Source organism: Dipodomys merriami, unplaced genomic scaffold, assembly GCF_024711535.1.
Source record: "Dipodomys merriami isolate MVZ:Mamm:240054 unplaced genomic scaffold, mDipMer1.0.p SCAF_55, whole genome shotgun sequence".
NCBI classification, from domain to species: domain Eukaryota; kingdom Metazoa; phylum Chordata; class Mammalia; order Rodentia; family Heteromyidae; genus Dipodomys; species Dipodomys merriami.
In genome coordinates this window covers 6312377-6329186 of record NW_027206124.1, presented here as the reverse complement: position 1 = coordinate 6329186, position 16810 = coordinate 6312377, and the positions used below count along the sequence as shown (strand labels likewise).

Genomic DNA, 16810 nt, shown 5'->3' with positions numbered 1-16810 from the left:
CCACCACCACCAAAATTATGCTGAGTAAGAGAAACCAGACACAAAAAGTTTAGTGTTTTTTTTTTTTCTTTTTGTAGGTGATAAGGCTGGAACCTAGGTTTCACGCATGCTAGGCTGAATACTCTAAGCCTGAATATGATTCCGTGAACTGGAAATGTCCAGACTGGTGCTGGCATAAGGCTCAGAAGGGGAGGAGTTAATACCTGCTGAGGATTTTTAGGGTGATGCCCTATTCTGTAAATACACTGAATGCCACTGAGTTGTGTGCTTTGTTTTTTCTAGCATTTATTAATTATACAAAAGGACTTCATTATATTTCCACACATGCTTACAATGCACCTTGGTCCAAACACATTCTTCAGTGGACTGTACTTTAAATGAGTAGACTAGAAACTTACCAAGGAAGCAGATACAGAAAACGCAGGAGAGATTTATAAACTGGGCCTAAAAGCCTAAGAGAAACAACAAAATTTTTTTTTAAATTTTTTTTTTTGGTTGTGAGACCAGGACTCAAACTTGGTACCTGATAGTTTGCTCACGGGCTGGTGCTCTATCAACTGAGCCACACATCCAGCCCCAAGAACAAGTTTTTCAATTTTAAAGATTATTGTTTGAAGCCAAAGCCAGCTTCTGGCTCACTGGCTGCCTGCGTAAGAGCCCCTTGACAGCAACTGGATCCTAGGGGAAGTGGGGGCCTCCCAGGGGTCTGCTGAGGAAGGGAACAGGCTTGACCGGAAGCAGACGTGCTGCAAGGTTCTAGGAGGGCAGTGATGACTGACAACCTGACCCCAAGACCCCAGCCAAGACCCACATGGGGGGTTTTCACTCAGGGTTTCTTTCCTGGACAGAGTTGGATGGGCCTGACACACCTTTCTTCTACCCAGGATCCAGGGTTCCTTCTGACCCACTCATTGTCACCCTCCGGCCTATTCTGGGCAGGCTTTCGGCCTTGGGAGGTTCTGGCTCCATCTTTTGGCAGTGGCCTCACAGCCTGATGAGTCCAATCTATCCCTGTGTGGCCCTGGGGCATTTTGTGGTCAGGTCCTCTTGTCCATTTTACAGAGAAGACTGAGGGACAAGGAAGAGGCCCCTTGAGAAGTGAGGTCAGTGGTGAACAGCTGGGCTGTGCCATGCCCGCTGTTCTTAGGAAGGAAGCACAGCACAGGGCCACACAAAGGAAGCCTTTATTGGTATGGGTCTGAAGAACAAGCTTCAAGGACAGGTCTGAAGAAGGGGCAGGTGCATATGGATCCACCATTGCTCATGTCTGCCTTTCCTGCTCCCTTCCCTGGTGAGTTCCACTCCCCCATACTGGGGCTGAGGTGGGGGCTCCAGACTCAGACCTCTACAGTCAGGGGAAGGGCAGGGCTCCCCAGGCAGATTATATCCCAGGAAGGGCCTGAGTTAGGCTGCTGCAGGCCCACCACCTGCGGTGAGGGTGCATGTGTGAGTGGGAGGGAGTCAATGGACAGGGTTCTGATTGGCAGGAGAGGACTGGTGGGTCCTCAAGGTAGCACCCCGTAGTCCCCCGACTCGGACCTGAGTGTGAACCCGTAGGCCTGGCTAAGGCACAGTGGCCGACCTACATCCCTGCTGCAGGGCAGAGGTCTGGGAGCCCTACCCTCTGGCGACCGGTGGTGAAAGCACCTCTATTTTTTCCGCCGGGGGGGCCGGGAACCATTGCCCGGGTTGGAGCTTGGGGCAGCTGGCTCGGAAGCCGCTCTGGAGTCCTTCTTGGAGGCTGGCTTTTGCTTCTCCCCTCTGGCCAGAGGTGAGGACTGGAAGGGCCCAGGGGCCAGCAACGCTTGCACCATTTTGATAGCTCCGACAGCTGCCAGGAGACTCCAGAGCAGTGTGGGAGGCTCCAGCGGAGACAGCTGCGTCCTCACCCAGTGCAAGGCCCGGGCCAGGACTCTGCTGGGGCTGTGTGCCCGAGGTGGGTTCTTGTCCTGTGGGACAGGATTGAGGAAGGCCCACGGGTTTTTCCCCTGTGCCAAGGATTACCCTGCTACCTCCCTGAGCCTGGCTGACATCCTCTAACCTGAAGCCCGAACTGTTTGAGCAGCATCTCCAGCGTTGGGTCCCCCAGGGACACAGAGGGAAAGAATTCCTCCACCCACTGCCGTCGCCACCACCGGCTGCAACACAACTGGATATGAGTGCATGGCTGGATCCTAGGCCCCAGATCTTTCCCTAGTACCTTGGCCTTACCCTTGCTCTCCAGGCCGTGAGAACCAATACTTGTAGCGCTGGGCCCGGATGTAGGTAGGTGGCTGCTTGTGAAAGGGGTAACTGGTGACGTGGCTCTGGATCAGGCGGATTACTGCGGCAGGTGATGAGGCTCAGTATGGTCCTATCCCCCGGGCGGCCCTCCCCAGCCCCCTCTGGCCTACCCCTCACCTGGCTCCTTGCCCTGCAGCAGGCGGAGCACGAGGCTGGTGAACCAGGGACTATGTGTGTGTGGGCCAAGGGCTGCAAACCACATCTGCCAGTCAAGGCGTGGCTGGTGGGGCACCAGGATAGGGGGCTGTCGGCTCACATTCCCAGGCTTGTACATGAACTCGATCTCCTGCCAGATGAATTCACGCTCAGCTAGGGCAGGGAGGCCGAGCCCTTGCGCCCCACCCATTGGGAGGACTCACTGTCCAGTGGTGCCTGTCGAAGCTGCCTTCCAGCACCACCTCAGGCCGCCCACCCAGCCCCGTCATCCGGCGGAAGAGGCCGTATGAATTGGCCAGCTGCAAGTGCTCCACAGCACCAAACAGGTGGTGGGCCCCATTCCAGAGATGTCCGTGGGTCCCAGGCTCCACATAGGAATAGGGTACCTGCAGGACAGGTGGGCAGAGGATTAGTGCTGTCTCCCAGACCCCTTCCCAGACCCCATTTCCTGCACTGCAACCTACCAGGCTGATCAAGAACAAGGCAACTGTGGCAGCGCCCACCACAGAGAGCTGGACCCCCGCACAGAGCTTCCGCAGCCACCCCTGTACCTGGGTCCACCTGGGAAAGAGATGCTGAGCATGAGGTCTGCCCTGGCCTGGAAGCTGTCCCCCCCACACTTGAGCACACACCTCCAGAAGGTCATCAGCAGCTCCCAGGCCAGGGAGACCACCCCCAGCCACATGGTGGGCAGGGTCACTGTCTTCAGCCACTGGGAGAACTGGTGAAAGGTGAAGGCTGCGGAGGACGGGGATGTAAGGGGGTTGGTCCAGCCCTGCCCTTGGGCTCCCCCCAGTGGGCACTCACTGGTTCTGGAGTGGATGGTGCGCTGCTGCCAGTCAACTTCCAGGCCAAAATAGTGTACAGTGCCATAGGCCAGCAGCCCATAGATGGCTAGTTCCAGTAGCAGGGACAGTGTGGCCAAGAGGGCCTTGGGCCAGGCTATGGATAGGGTAGGACAATCACAGGTTGACTGAGGGTCCACAGCCAGGATGCCAGGATGAAGCTTGGTACCTTCAGGGGCTTTTGGTAGGAAGGAGACAGCCTGAGAAGGTAGGGAGCTGGGACAGCCAGCAGTCTTGATGGGCTAGTACTTACAGGTAGGCGTCCTCTTATGGCGGCTACAGCCAGGCTCAGCAGATAGGTGATGATCATCTAGGAGGGCAGTGGTGAGCACCAGCGTTAGCAGGTTGAAGAAGTTATAGTTGCCAGTGATGATAATCAAGACTTGCAGAAGCACCTAGGGTGAGGGTGGGTCTGCAGTCACAACTTGGAAGGGTCGTATCCATTCCGTGCTCCCCTGTTCCCCCAACTGCGGCCCCCACATCTGCAGTGTGGTTGCAGCGCCACTGTGGGACACACTCCAGCAACATATCACTGTGCCTGCCAGGCTTCTGACCCCAGCCACCAGTCCTCCAGGGCGACTCTGTCTCCAGCGGGACCCATTGAACAGCGGTGAAAACTACATCCTTACCTGAGCATAGAAGGCAACCAAACGCAGGCGGCGAATGGGGGCAAAGAACAGAGGGGGCACTGCAATCTCAATGAGGAAGGTGGCGACCACGCTGAGCTTGTGCAGCCAGACTGGCAGGTGGTGGGCGAACCAGGCGGCAGGTGTGGGCAGGCACTGTGTCTCATAGTGGTAGGTGAGGGCTATGAGCAATGAGTGATGGTCAACACGAGGCAGAGTCAAGACCACCCCAGATTCTGACTAGTGAGCCCCCACCACGCGGGGCAGCGGCCGGTCAGCCTGACCACCCCAGATTCTGACCTAGACGCTCACCAGTGAGTCCCCACCACGTGGGGCAGCGGCTGGTCAGCTTGACCACCCCAGAGGCGAACATGAGGCGGAACAGCAGCCAGCGCACAAGCCAGAAGGGGAGGCCTTCGTGGGGTGAGGCCCTGCCCTGCTTGTGACGGGGTGGCTGTGTCAGTGGTGCCACCAGCACAGCCAGGAAGCCAGTCTCCAGCAGCAAGGAATCCCTATGGGGAGAGGAAATAGGACAAAGGGTCCTCCCTACCAAGGGTGCTCCCCTCAGGTCTTCCCAGGAGAAGCAAACACCCTGCCCAGCCTCAGTAACCCTGGCTCAGGAGTCACTCACCACTGGAAATAGAGGAACACCTGGCCCACCTGCGGGAAGAACGGCTGTCAGGGAGCTGGTGTGTGCCCGGGATGGGGGCCGGAGGGACCCGGGTCCTACTTGCCTGGCAGGCTGACAGGTAGGCAGCCCAGAGCAGCAGGTAGACCAGGGGGTGGCGCAGAGGGCGTAGCAGTAGGGCACCCAGGGCCAGCACCGTGCCCGTCAGGGTCAGCAGCTCCAGGCCCTGGGCTGTGTCCAGCCCCAGCCTCGGTGCCTCCCACAGCAGCGTTGGCGTTTCCCACAGCTGCTGCCAGCGCCCCTTACCCTGCGGCCTCAGCGTCCTCCGCGCGGGGAGGATGCCATCGGGGCCGTAGAGGCCTGTGGGAAGGTGTGTCAGGGACGGGCCCGGGGCAGCCCCCCCCCCCCCCGCGAAGCCTGCAGTCACCGCGGACTTCTTGACAAGCACATGGGGTCCCGGAGGCCCCGGGCCTCTCCTTCCCCTACGTGCCCACCAGGTCTGGGAGGAAGTCCGGCTCCCGCTCCCCGCCCGCGTGGGAGCCCAGCCCCGCGGGACGGACCACCGCACGTTCCCTGCTGCTACACCCGTGAGGCCCACGCGTCGAGGCCGGGCCTCCCGCCCTCCCCACACCGCGCGGGCGCAGGCTGGAGGGGCGAGGCCACGCCGGGGCTCGTGTGCGGGCTGGGCGCTGCCCCACGCCGGCGCCCTCACCCGGGATCTGCGTGTAGAGAGAAGCGAAGGCGAACATGAACACCGCGGCCACACCCTGGAGGAAAAGCTGCCGCGGGAGCCGGGAGCCAGCCATGTCCGCTACGAAGCCGGATGGACCAGGGCCGGGAGCGCCCGCCACCACGCCCCGCCCCCTGCATTCCACCCGAGCGGCGGGCCTGCCCCGCCCACAACTGTAGCCGGGCCGTAGGCCCCGCCCCGCGGCGTGGCCCCGCCCCGCGTCCCGCTCCCCTGCCCCCGCCCAGACTCAGCTAGCCCCGCCCTCCTACCGCCCCTGCACTCTATACCATCCCATAACCGAATCCCCGCCCCTCCCCGGGAGGCCCCGCCCCCGGGAGGCCCCGCCCCCCGGCGGCCCCGCACTGCGGCCCGCGGCCGGCGGGCGGCGTGGTGTTCGCGCCTCGCGGCCTCAGTCCGCGTTACGCCGTCGAGCTGCGCGCGGCGCCCTGCGCACGCACTTCCTGGGCGGGAACGGCAAAATGGCGCCAGAACTAGAGTGGCGCTGAGCCCGCGGCCCGCTCCGAAGTTGGCCCCGCTGCCCCGGGCGGCGCGCCCGCGGCCATGGAGGACGCGGAGGCGCGCTTCGCCCACCTCCTGCAGCCCATTCGTGACCTCACCAAGAACTGGGAGGTGGACGTGGCGGCCCAGCTGGGCGAGTATCTGGAGGAGGTAAGGGCGGCGCGGGGCGCCCGGGGCCGGGGCCGGGGCCGGGGCCGGGGCGGCGCGGGCGCCCGGGCCGCCCACATCGGCTCTCGGCCGGGCTCGGCCTCTGGAGCCGGTCCTCCGCCTAGCCTGCCTCTGTCCGCGCCTCCGCCGTCAGGCGTGGCCCTGGCGCTCCCGGCCGGGGCTGGTGTCCACCGCCGCGGCAGGCCGCCCGCCCTGCGTGCTCTTAGCCTGTCATCCTCAGATCGCCGCCGCCTCCCCCCTCCCCCTCCCCCTCCCCTTCCTCCCCCTCCCCCTTTTCTTCCCCCTTCCCCTCCACTTTTTTTCCCCCTCAGTGCCACTTCCGGTTCTCTGGTTAGTTAATTGGAGATGGGTCTCACAGACTTTGCTGCCCGGGCTGGCTTTGAACCGCTATCCTCAGATCTCAGCCTCCTGACTAGGATGACAGGCGTGAGCTACTGACCCACGGCTCTATTTCTTTTAAACCTGTGGCGTCCCAAGCTTACCAAGCTCATTCTTGGTTGGCTCGGGGATTTTTTTTCCTTTATGTACTGGTAATAGGGCTCGAACTCAGGGCCACACTCTCCTGGGCTTTTTCACCCAACTGCTTGGCGCTATTCCACATGAGCCACACCTCAGGTGCCCTTCATTTGCTTTCTACACATTTGCCAGAATTCATTTCACCGCTCATTTACTCATTTGTTGAATGTTAGTTTTGTGCCAAAAGTCTATGTCAGGGCTGGGAAGGTGGCTCAGTGGTAGAGCGCTTGCCTTGCATGCATGAGGCCCTGGGTTCAATTTCTTAGCACCACATATGCAGAAAAAAAAAGCTGGAAGTGGCGCTGTAGCTCAAGTGGTAGAGCGCTAGCCGTGAGGTGAAGAGCTGAGGGACAGCGCCCAGGCCCAGAGTTCAGGCCCCACGACTGGACCCCCCCCCAAAAAAAAAAGTATGTCAACCTCTGAAGGAAATTAACATAGTAAACAGTAATCCATGCTTTGATAGGATTTGCACTTGTGGGAAGATCGGTTCTAAGGCAGTATGGCTACATAGAGTTGTATGTGTCATGTGTTTGGTGCTTATTTTGGCCAAACATTGTTTCGTGTGTGTGTATTTTGTGTTATGAATTAATGTAATTTAGAAAAATAATTTGTAGATACCAGAAAGATAATTGATATTCTTTTTTTTAAATTTACTTTATTTTATTTGTGAACATACGGTACAGAGGGGTTACAATTACATGGGCAGGATAATGCATACATTTCTTATCGAGCATTGCAGCCTCCTCCTTTGTTTATCCTTCACATCCCTGCCCAGCCTCCCCCCTAATTGATACTCTTAAAGTCCTATCTGCTTTCTGTCACTGTGTTTGCCATTGGTGATAGGGCTGGGAATGTGCCCCAGTGGTAGAGTGCTTGCCTAACATGCATGAAGCCCTGGGTTTGATAGCTCAGTACTGCATACACAGAAAAAGGCCAGAAGTGGTGCTGTGGCTAAGTGATAAATGCTAGCCTTGAGCAAAAGAAGCTCAGGGACAGTGTCCAGGTCCTGAGTTCAAGCCCCAGGACTTGCAGAAGAGAAGGACCTCCTGCACATTCCCTTCTTTTAGTCCTGGTCCTCTGGAGCCTTGCTCTTCTATAGACTGTAGTGCTCCTGTCCCCTCTTGTCACTTCCCCCTGATCTGCAGAACCCCTCTGCTCTTCATGAATGAGGGGAAGCAGCTCTCCCTTCTGGCCCCCTCCCCGACGGTTCCCTGACTGGGACTATCACAGTGCCCAGTATCTTCTCCTCCCCCACACTTCAGCCACATTGGTGTAATGCTCATTTTCCTAAATAGTGTTATTGTCTCTGCTGACTGCCTTTTCATGGGGGATTTCTCTTCCCAGAATGCCTTTCTTTTTTTTACTTGCCTAGGGAGTTGCCCATTTTTTAAGCTTAGCTCTGACATCACCACCTCATCAGATATTTATCTGACACTAGCGTCTCACACTGAACTATAGGCTAGAATTACCTTCGTGCATCTCACAGGCCCCTAAGGAAGCAGAGGCTCGGAAGTAGTGCAACTAGAACACACTCATGGGGCAACAAAGAGGTCTAGGTGCTGAGGGAGAGCCTGCGGGTTTGCACTGGAGACAGGGTGGGGGCATCCCAGGCAGAGGGAAAAGCAGAGCCACAGCACTCAGAAAAACGTGTGGGGCTTCAAAGTACTGCTCATGAGAGGAGGACAGAAGGGGGGTCCGGTCTTGGAGGAGATGGTGGATTGTAAGAAGGAAAATGTTTGTGAGCTGGGAGTGTTACTTAGGGGTAAGAGTCTAGCATAGGATTGGGAAGGTGGCTCAGTGGTAGAGCGCTTGCCTTGCATGCAAGAGGCCCTGGGTTCGATTCCTCAGCACCACATAAGAAGAAAAAGCTGGAAGTGTTGCTGTGGCTCCAGTGGTAGAGCGCTAGCCTTGAGCTGAAGAGCTGAGGGACAGCGCCCAGGCCCAGAGTTCAGGCCCCACAAACGACAAAAAAAGAAAAGGCTAGCATATGTGAGGCCTTCGGTTCAATTTCCATTACCTTGAAAAACATTCTTTTTGAGATATGTGAAAATTCTTAGTGGGGAATTATAAATGCAGAGCCTTAGGGTTTATGAGTCGCTCAAACACACCAATACACAGGATGGACCCTGTAGAAGATACACCCTGAGAAGGAGCAGGCTGAGCATAGACTCCCGGGACCACGCTCTAAGGAGTGACATAGAACTGAGGCTCAGAGAGGCTCAAGGAAGATCCCTCAGGACTCTTTCCTGAGTTCTCCCCTCAAGGGTTTAGACCTCAGCATTTTTCTGCCTCCATTCTCTCGGGTTGGGTTCTTCCTGCTGGAGTTTGTCCCAGTTGGCCTCAAGCTGGATGCAGTGGGAAACATCTTCAGCCAGGATCCTTGGGGGGACCTTCCTCCCCCAGTTCACTAGGTTTCAGAGGACCTAAGACATCACAAAGATCTGCCCCTCTCTGGAGACAACCCAGGCAGACTCCAGAGCAAAGCTGGAGTGGTCCGTGCAGCACTACCCAGGAGGAGTTAAGCACAGATGGTTTTTGGCTTCTCCTGCACCGGTGTTCTTTCTTGCAGCTGGACCAGATCTGCATTTCTTTTGATGAAGGCAAAACCACAATGAACTTCATTGAGGCTGCACTGCTTATCCAAGGTTCAGCCTGTGTCTACAGTAAAAAGGTAAGAGCCAGGGGCTGCAGGTCTCAGTACTTCAGGTCAGGGTGACCATGGTTTGCTCTCCTATCGTATGTGCAATACTCATCCACATGACTTATCTTGACAGCATTGAAAGCTGTACCCCTGGTTTCCTTCACATCTCATAAAGCCAGTGGTAAACTTGGACTTAAAGTGATAGGGCTGTTGGGTGCCGGTGGCTCACGCCTGTCATCCCAACTAGGAGACTGTGATCTGAGGATTGTGATTTGAATCCAGCACAGGCAGCAAAGTCCACGAGACTCCTATCTACAATAAACTACTCCGAAAAAGCCACAAGTGGTGCTGTGGCTTAAGTGGTAGAGCACCAACCTTGAGCAAAAGAAGCTCAGGGACAGCACCTAGGCCCTGATTTCAAGCCCTAGCACTAGCAAAAACAAATAAAATGTCCATGCCAAGTGCCAATGGCTCACACTTAAAATCCCAGCTACTTACAAGGTTTAGGTCTGAGGATTGTGGTTCAAAGCCAGTCCCAACCAAGCCAGTCCTGGGGCTTGCACTCTGGGCCTGGGCATGTCCCTGAGCTTCTTTTGCTCAAGGCTAGCACTCTACCACTTGAGCCACAGCACCATTTCTGGCTTTTTCTGTATATGTGGTACTGAGGAATCGAACCCAGGGCTTCATGCATGCGAGGCAAGCACTCTACCACTGAGCCACATTTGTAGTCCTCCAAGAGACTTATCTCCAGTTAATTGGCAGAAAAACAGAAATGGAGGAATGGCTCAAGTAAAAAGCATGAGACACTAAGTTTTGTGTTTTGGTTCACAAAGAAGAAATATAATTAAAGTAAAAGTGAGTTGGAATACATAGTTCAAATGGTAAAGTGTCTGCAAGTGTTAGACCCTGAGTTCCAGTATGGGGTGGGGGTGGGGGCGGGGAGTTGGGCACAGAACCTGAGGGAAAAAGGGTAAAATAGCGCAGCATTGGAGCTCAGTGGATACTGATGAAAATGAACTGTGCATTTGTGGGTGGACATGGGAGGGAGGGACTGGGAGAGGATGCAAGACACTGAAAGGAAATGTAGCCGGGTGCCGGTGGCTCACGCCTGTCATCCTAGCTACTGAGGAGGCTGAGATCTGAGCATCATGGGCAGGAAAGTCCATGAAACTCTTATCTTCAGTAAACCACCAGAAAACCGGAAGTGGTGCTGTGGCTCAAGCGGTAGAGCGCTCGCCTTGAGCTGAAGAGCACAAGGACAGAGCCCAAGCCCAGAGTTCAAGCCCTGTGACTGACAAAAAAGAAAAAAAGAAAGGAAATGTACTCATTATCTGACTCATAATTGTAATCCCTTTGTACATCACCTTTATAATAACAAAGAAAAGCAAACCTCCAGTACTGCTCATGCCTGTAATCCTAGCTATTCAGGAAGCTGATATGAGAAGATCAAGGTTGGAAGCCAGCTGGGGTTTCCAACCAAGAAGTCAGAAAAGGAACTGGCTTAAGTAGCAGGGAAGTAGCCTTGAACACAAAAGCTCAGGTTGTGCCCAGGCCTTGAGTTCAGGCCCCAGGCCCAGCCCAAAAATAACAAATGCAGTACTGATTTAAAAAAAAAAAAAAGCGTTTTTTTTTTTTTTGGTGGCAAAATCATCAGAGTTGATGGAGGTTTGAAAGTCCTGCCAGACTCGGTCCTACCAGCTTCGCGTTGGGCAGGCCTCACCACGGGCCGCCCTGTGTGCTCACACCTGCCTCTGGTTGCCAGGTGGAGTACCTCTACTCGCTGGTCTACCAGGCTCTGGATTTCATCTCTGGGAAGAGGTGAGTGGGGCGGGAGTGAGCCTGCATCTTTGCAGCTGCTTCCCGCTTGGAGCGTGGGAGTGCCTGAAGCTCTCCTCCACGTCCAAGGATGCTTTTCTCTCTCAGGCGAGCCAAGCAGCTCTCCTCAGTACGGGAAGACGGGACCAACAGAGCTGCCAGCTTGGGGACCCCTCAAGAAGCAGACGATGAGGTCAGTTGGGATGTATGCCCTCCGCCTCACATTTTCCTCCTGCTCTGCCTCCATGAGTTCTTGCTGTCTCTTTTAGTTCCTGTCCCTTGATGACTTCCCTGACTGTCAGGCTAATGTGGATCTGAAGAATGGCCAGGTGCCCAGTGTGAGTATCTTGGCATTCAGGGGGCTAGATCATTCCTTGGGGAGAGGAGGGTGCTGCTCTGTGGGTGTCTCTACCCGGAGCTTGCCCAGTTCAACTCCCCACCCATATGCAGGAGCTGCTCATCATCCCGCTCCTGCCCATGGCCCTGCTTGCCCCTGACAAAGTGGAGAAAAATAACAGCCCCCTGTACAGGTATAGGCCCCAGCCCAGCGTGGGGAGGGGAGAGCCTGCCTGGGAGGGGCCTCCACAACAGCCGTGTCTGCCCCAGCCGTCAGGGTGAAGTCCTGGCCAGCCGGAAGGACTTCCGGATGAATACATGCACCCCTAACCCCAGAGGGGCATTCATGCTGGAGCCAGTGGGAATGTATCCTGTGGAGCCTGTGGATGTATGCCCCGTGCCAAGAAACCAGAAAGGTGAGAGGCTGGGTCTGGGGAGGGGCATCTGGCAGGAAAGAAGTAGATCTTTCTGTGGACTACTTTTGGGTACCTCGTGCCTGCTAGCTCTAGTCCTGGGACCTGCCTCTCCCCAGTTGCCCACTTCTCTCTGGAGAGTTAGCTGGAGTTCATCCCTCCTTGCTGACAGTCACAGCTGCTCTTAGTACTGAGTTTTGACACTCTCCCTGGCCCTGGAATTGGGGCCTGCTCTGCTTTGGCTTCCACTGGCCCCCTGGAGAGCTTTGTTGGCGGCCAGGTAGGAACCTTCTTGGAACCTCTCTCCCAGATGCCAGGGGTACTGAAGATCAGCCAGTGGACGTCTCTGGGTATCTGAGTCCTGTGCCTGAACTTGGCTCGTCCCAGGAGCCAGGTGAGAGGATTCCCTGGAGCCTTGCAGGGTTGAGGAGGGGCCCAGGAAGGTAGAGCCAGTGGACATGCTATAAGTGAGGCTGCTCTCAGCGTCCCTGTCCTGCTGTTTGCTGTACAGCTTGTTTGGGCAAGGCACAGTGGGAGCAAATACAGCTTTGGAGCTGGGCCCCCATGCCCGGGCCCTGGCCCTCCTGAGCCTCAGGAGCTGCCCTCTGCCCTCTGGCCTCCCCTGGCGGAAATCAGTGGCAACATGGAAAGAACATTTGGGTTGTGTGTGGCTCAAGTGGTGGACTACTTGCCTAGTAAGTCTGAGGGCCTGACTTTAAACCCTGGTTTAGAAAAAAAAAAAAAAAAAAAGTAAGAAAAGAACATTTGCTAAGAAATAAGATGAATTAAGGGGCTGGGAAGGTGGCTCAGTGGTAGAGCGCTTGCCTTGCATGCATGAGGCCCTGGGTTCAATTCCTCAGCACCACATAAGCAGAAAAATCTGGAAGTGGTGCTATGGCTCAATGGTAGAGCGCTAGCCTTGAGCTGAAGAGCTGAGGGACAGCGCCCAGGCCCAGAGTTCAGGCCTCATGACTGACAAATAAAAAGAAAAAAAAAAAAAGAAATAAGATGAATTAAACAAAGTGTGCTGGTGTGAGGAAGCGAGTGGAGTCTGAGGCCCCAGTAGATCTCCACACACCACAAGTGAAGCTTCCAAGAGTGCTGGCCTGCCAGCTTCCCGGGCCGGGGTTGGACTCCACCTCCCGGACCAGCCTCCAGCTCTCGTCTGGTCCCAGCTCCTCAGGCTGACTGCTCTTTTGGTTCCTGCCCAGCCGCCTTTCCAGAGGGCCCGCCACCCAGCAGCGGGGATGAGGACACAGAGGATGCCGTGGAGCTCCCAGAGGCCGCAGCCCCCACGGCTGCTCTGGAGCCTGCTGACCCAAGGACCCTGCAGCAGGTGGGACGCAGGGGCCTCAACCCAGGCTGTGAGCCAAGAAGCCCTGCCCTGGACAGAGCTGCCCGCCGTGCTGCGCACGTTGGCCTCTGGTCTTTTTACATCGGGCCGTGTGTTCTTCAGGTGCCTGGCTGCCCTCCAGCCAGCCAGTCCTTCGGGGTTCCCTGCTTCTAGTGTCCCCCCTCTGCGCTGAGCAGCTGCTGCTCCTCAGGGGAGTGGGTTCGTGGTTAGGGGTCTGAGCTCTATGGGGCTTGAGGTTCCTGAGTTGCCAGCTTTTCTTCAAGGCTCACTCCTGTCTGAATAGGCTGTCAGGAGAAGTCTGTACTGCTTTTCTTCATGCCCAAAGGTAGAGTCTATGTAGTGTACCACTAAGAAATTCTTAGCTTTTTCAAAAAGAAAACCCTGGGCTGAGGGCATAGCTTAGTGGTAACATGGTTACTTAGTGGGAGAGAGGCCCTGGGTTTAACCCCAGAACTGCCCACACCAGACAGACTTGAGATCCTAATGTTTCTCATGCTCTGTCCCATTTTTTGTATTTAAAATAAGTTTTCTATGGTGGGTATTTTTGTATAAATGTTCCAAAGTTATTGTTATTTTGTTTTGCTTTTTAGTCCCTTTAAATATTTCATCCCTTCTAGGTTTTTATTGTTGTTAATTTTTTTCTTTTTTTTTTTTTTTCGTGTCGGTCATGGGGCTTGAACTCTGGGCCTGGGCACTGCCTGACTCCATTTTTTTTTATTCTTACTATAAAGGTAACATAGAGTGATTAAAGTTACATAGGTCAGGTAAAAAGTACATATCTGCCAAGTGCTGGTGGCTCACGCCTATAATCCTAGCTACTCAAGAGGCTAAGATCTAAGGAATACAGTTCAAAGCCAACCCCAGGCAGGAAAGTCCATGAGACTCTTCAATTAAACACCAGAAAACTGGAAATTGAGCTATAGCTCAAGTGGTAGCGTGCTAGCCTTGTGCTGAAGAGCTCAGAGACAGTGCCCATGCCCAAAGTTCAAGCCCCATGACCAACAACAACAACAAAAAGTATATTTCCTAGCTGGGCTTTGGTGGCTCATGCCTGTAATTCTCAGGAGGCTAAGATCTGAGGATCACAGTTCAAAGCCACCCGGGCAGAAAAGTCCCTGTGAGAATCATCTCCAATTAACTGCTCAAAAACCAGAAGTGGTGCTGTGTCTCCTTGAGCAAAAACATCTCAGGGACAGTACCCAGGCCTGAGTTCAAGCTGACAAAAAAAAAATGAATTTCCCTTTAGACAGTGCCATCCCTTTCCTTGTTCTTTCCCAGTTTTGCCCTCCTATTCCTACCCTTCCAGGGTTTTTGACATGGGTCAAAGTACAGGGATGCTGGGCTACTCAGGGACTAGGTGGACAGAGGCAGGAGAGGGACCTGTGGGCTATTCCCTTGTAGACTGCCACCGGGCCTAGGACCTGTATGCTGCGGGATCAAGGAAGGCCCCCAGACCCCGTGTCCCGGCTGAAGGTGAGAGTGCTCTCAAGCCCTTGAACTTGCATCTGTCATGGCTTTGCTCCTGCCAGACTTTAATACCTAGGTGTCCCATGCTTAGCCTGTGCCCCTTGACATACTTTCTCAAGGATTCTTATTCCTTCCAGAAACTAGAGGACCCTCCCTGCAGCTCCATGCTACCTCTCCCTCTGGTGCCACCCTCTGACCTTGGGTTAAGTGTGGCCAGCAGCTCCCTGGGCTCTCACTGCACTGGGTATCTGCCTTAAGGAATGGCTGTACATGTGTGCAGCCCTTCTCTCCCCTCAGGATCTGCTTATGCTCTGTACTTAGGAGACCCCAGATCCCTGGCAGAGCCTGGACCCCTTTGATTCCCTGGACTCTAAGCCCTTCAAGAAAGGTAACTACTGGGGGGGGGGGGGCTCTGCTGCTTAAGTTTCCTGGGATCGGAGGGAGTAGAGTGGGGTGGGCTCTATATCCTGACCCTGAGACGGTTTGTGGCTGTTCCCAGGTAGGCCCTATTCTGTGCCTCCTTGTGTAGAAGAGGCTCCAGGACAGAAGCGCAAGAGGAAGGGTGCCACCAAACTTCAGGACTTCCACCAGTGGTACCTGGCTGCCTGTGAGTGGTGGTGCTGGGCAGAGGCGGTGCACCCTTTTCCTCCAGTGCTGTGAGTAGCCCCCGACCCTTGCGGAGTCAAGGCCTTGGCATGCTCTCTGCCTGACCCAGTTTCTTCACAGATGCTGACCATGCTGACAGCAGAAGGCGCAGGCGAAAGGGCCCAACCTTTGCAGGTAAGGGGCAGGGTTCCTGTGTACTTGCTAGGGAGTCTCTTCTCTACTTCCCCTGCCGGGGTTACCTGAGGTCATTGGGTGGACCAGGCGGGATGAGGGAACTCCTCACAAGGCCTCTGTCTATAGACATGGAGGTCTTATACTGGAAGCATGTGAACAGTCAGCTGGAAACCCTCCGGAAGCTGCAGAGGAATGAGGCAAGTGCAAGTACCTTTGAGGCCAGAGTCTGGGCAACAATGGGGCCCTGATGGAATGTGACAGTGTCCTCACAGAGGACACTCTTTCTGGACAGATGGCTGAGCGGTGGCTCCCCCGGGCTGAGGAGAGGTTGTGGCCTGCAGAAGGGGATGCCTTGGAGGAGTCCCTGGAGGACCTCGATGTGGCAGGTGGGTAATGGGGGTGGGGGCACCTGAGCACCTGCAGCCAGCTGACTAGCTTCCTTGTCCTGTACCTGTAGATGACTTCCTAGAGCCTGAGGGGTATGCAGAGCCTGAAGGGGCAAAGCCTGGGGAAGCCGCCAACCTGGGTAGGTCTTAGCAGGTGGGGGGAGGGAGGGGGAGAAGGCAGGGGTGCTGAGGGAAGGGCTCTGTGTGGTGCCAGTTCAGAAGCTCAGCTTGCCCTTCCAGATGCAGAGGTCATGCCCAAATCCCCAAGCTACGAGGAACTGGTTCGAAAGAATGTGGTAGGCCTGGGTCAGAGAGGGTGGGAGCTGAGAGAAACATGCTAAGCCCTCATGTGCAAAGTAGAGAGCCCAGTGACCCTCTGCAGGAGCTCTTCATTGCCACCTCCCAGAAGTTTGTCCAGGAGACAGAGCTGAGCCAGCGCATCAGAGACTGGGAAGACACCATCCAGCCTCTGCTCCAGGAGCAGGTAGAGCGGCACTCCTCAGGAATCGCACAGTGGCCTCTTGGGTTTGTCCAGGGCCCCAGCCTTTGCTAATAAGTCAGTGTCCCCTGTTCAGGAGCAGCATGTGCCCTTTGATATCCATACCTATGGGGACCAGGTGGTCTCACGATTTCCCCAGCTCAATGAATGGTGTCCCTTTGCGGAGCTGGTGGCCGGGCAGCCTGCCTTTGAGGTCTGTCGCTCCATGCTGGCCTCCCTGCAACTGGTGAGTGGCCCAGGTCAGGTGGGAGGGGTAGGCAGCCCTGGACTCTGCTGATGCTTTGCTCCCGCAGGCCAATGACTACACGGTGGAGATCTCCCAGAAGCCAGGCCTGGAAGAGGCCATGGATACCATGTCTCTGAGACTGCTCACACACCAGCGGGCCCACATGCGCTTCCAGACCTATGTGGCCCCTTCCATGGCCCAGCCTTGAACAGGAAGCACTGCGGCAGGGCGGTGGGAGGTGTGGGCTTGGAGTCCTGTCTCTGTACTGAGGGCCGCCTGTTCCAGTCCTGCCTCCTAGCCCACCCAGTCTAATAAAGTGGTGTTGCCACCTAACCAACCTACCCTCCCCCAAATCTTTAAAAGTGCCTGCTCTGTGTAGAAAGAAGAGCTGTCCTGCCCATGCACCCCCACCTCCACGGGGT

At 55.7% G+C, this 16810-nt stretch overlaps 2 protein-coding genes across 6 annotated transcripts; one reads left to right on the top strand and one right to left on the bottom strand.

The window, feature by feature from the left end:
• Positions 1-251: 251 nt before the first annotated feature.
• On the bottom strand, positions 252-5395 carry Lmf2 (lipase maturation factor 2). Of its 3 annotated transcripts, XM_069999751.1 has the most exons (15): positions 5251-5394; positions 4645-4898; positions 4542-4570; positions 4223-4422; positions 3914-4092; positions 3538-3679; positions 3247-3381; positions 3072-3177; positions 2904-3000; positions 2643-2825; positions 2401-2569; positions 2212-2323; positions 2042-2138; positions 1648-1949; positions 252-452 (listed from the first exon to the last, which is right to left on the bottom strand). In XM_069999751.1, exons 1-14 carry the CDS (start codon positions 5342-5344, stop codon positions 1650-1652), a joined length of 2097 nt encoding a protein of 698 aa, XP_069855852.1. In that variant the 5' UTR covers positions 5345-5394; the 3' UTR covers positions 252-452; positions 1648-1649. The 3 variants fall into 3 exon arrangements, with proteins under 3 accessions (XP_069855852.1, XP_069855851.1, XP_069855853.1); XM_069999750.1 differs by lacking the exon at positions 252-452 and having other exon boundaries at positions 1167-1949; positions 5251-5393; XM_069999752.1 differs by lacking the exons at positions 252-452; positions 3247-3381 and having other exon boundaries at positions 1167-1949; positions 5251-5395.
• A 321-nt stretch (positions 5396-5716) lies between these two features.
• On the top strand, positions 5717-16725 carry Ncaph2 (non-SMC condensin II complex subunit H2). Of its 3 annotated transcripts, none has more exons than XM_069999755.1 (20): positions 5717-5937; positions 9041-9142; positions 10875-10930; positions 11036-11120; positions 11197-11265; positions 11378-11457; positions 11534-11679; positions 11987-12070; positions 12888-13012; positions 14432-14503; positions 14819-14885; positions 14997-15104; positions 15224-15277; positions 15404-15474; positions 15570-15663; positions 15735-15803; positions 15904-15959; positions 16046-16147; positions 16302-16388; positions 16456-16725. In XM_069999755.1, exons 1-20 carry the CDS (start codon positions 5830-5832, stop codon positions 16594-16596), a joined length of 1776 nt encoding a protein of 591 aa, XP_069855856.1. In that variant the 5' UTR covers positions 5717-5829; the 3' UTR covers positions 16597-16725. The 3 variants fall into 3 exon arrangements, with proteins under 3 accessions (XP_069855856.1, XP_069855857.1, XP_069855855.1); XM_069999754.1 differs by having other exon boundaries at positions 5718-5937; positions 16239-16388; XM_069999756.1 differs by lacking the exon at positions 11987-12070 and having other exon boundaries at positions 16239-16388.
• Positions 16726-16810: the final 85 nt, after the last annotated feature.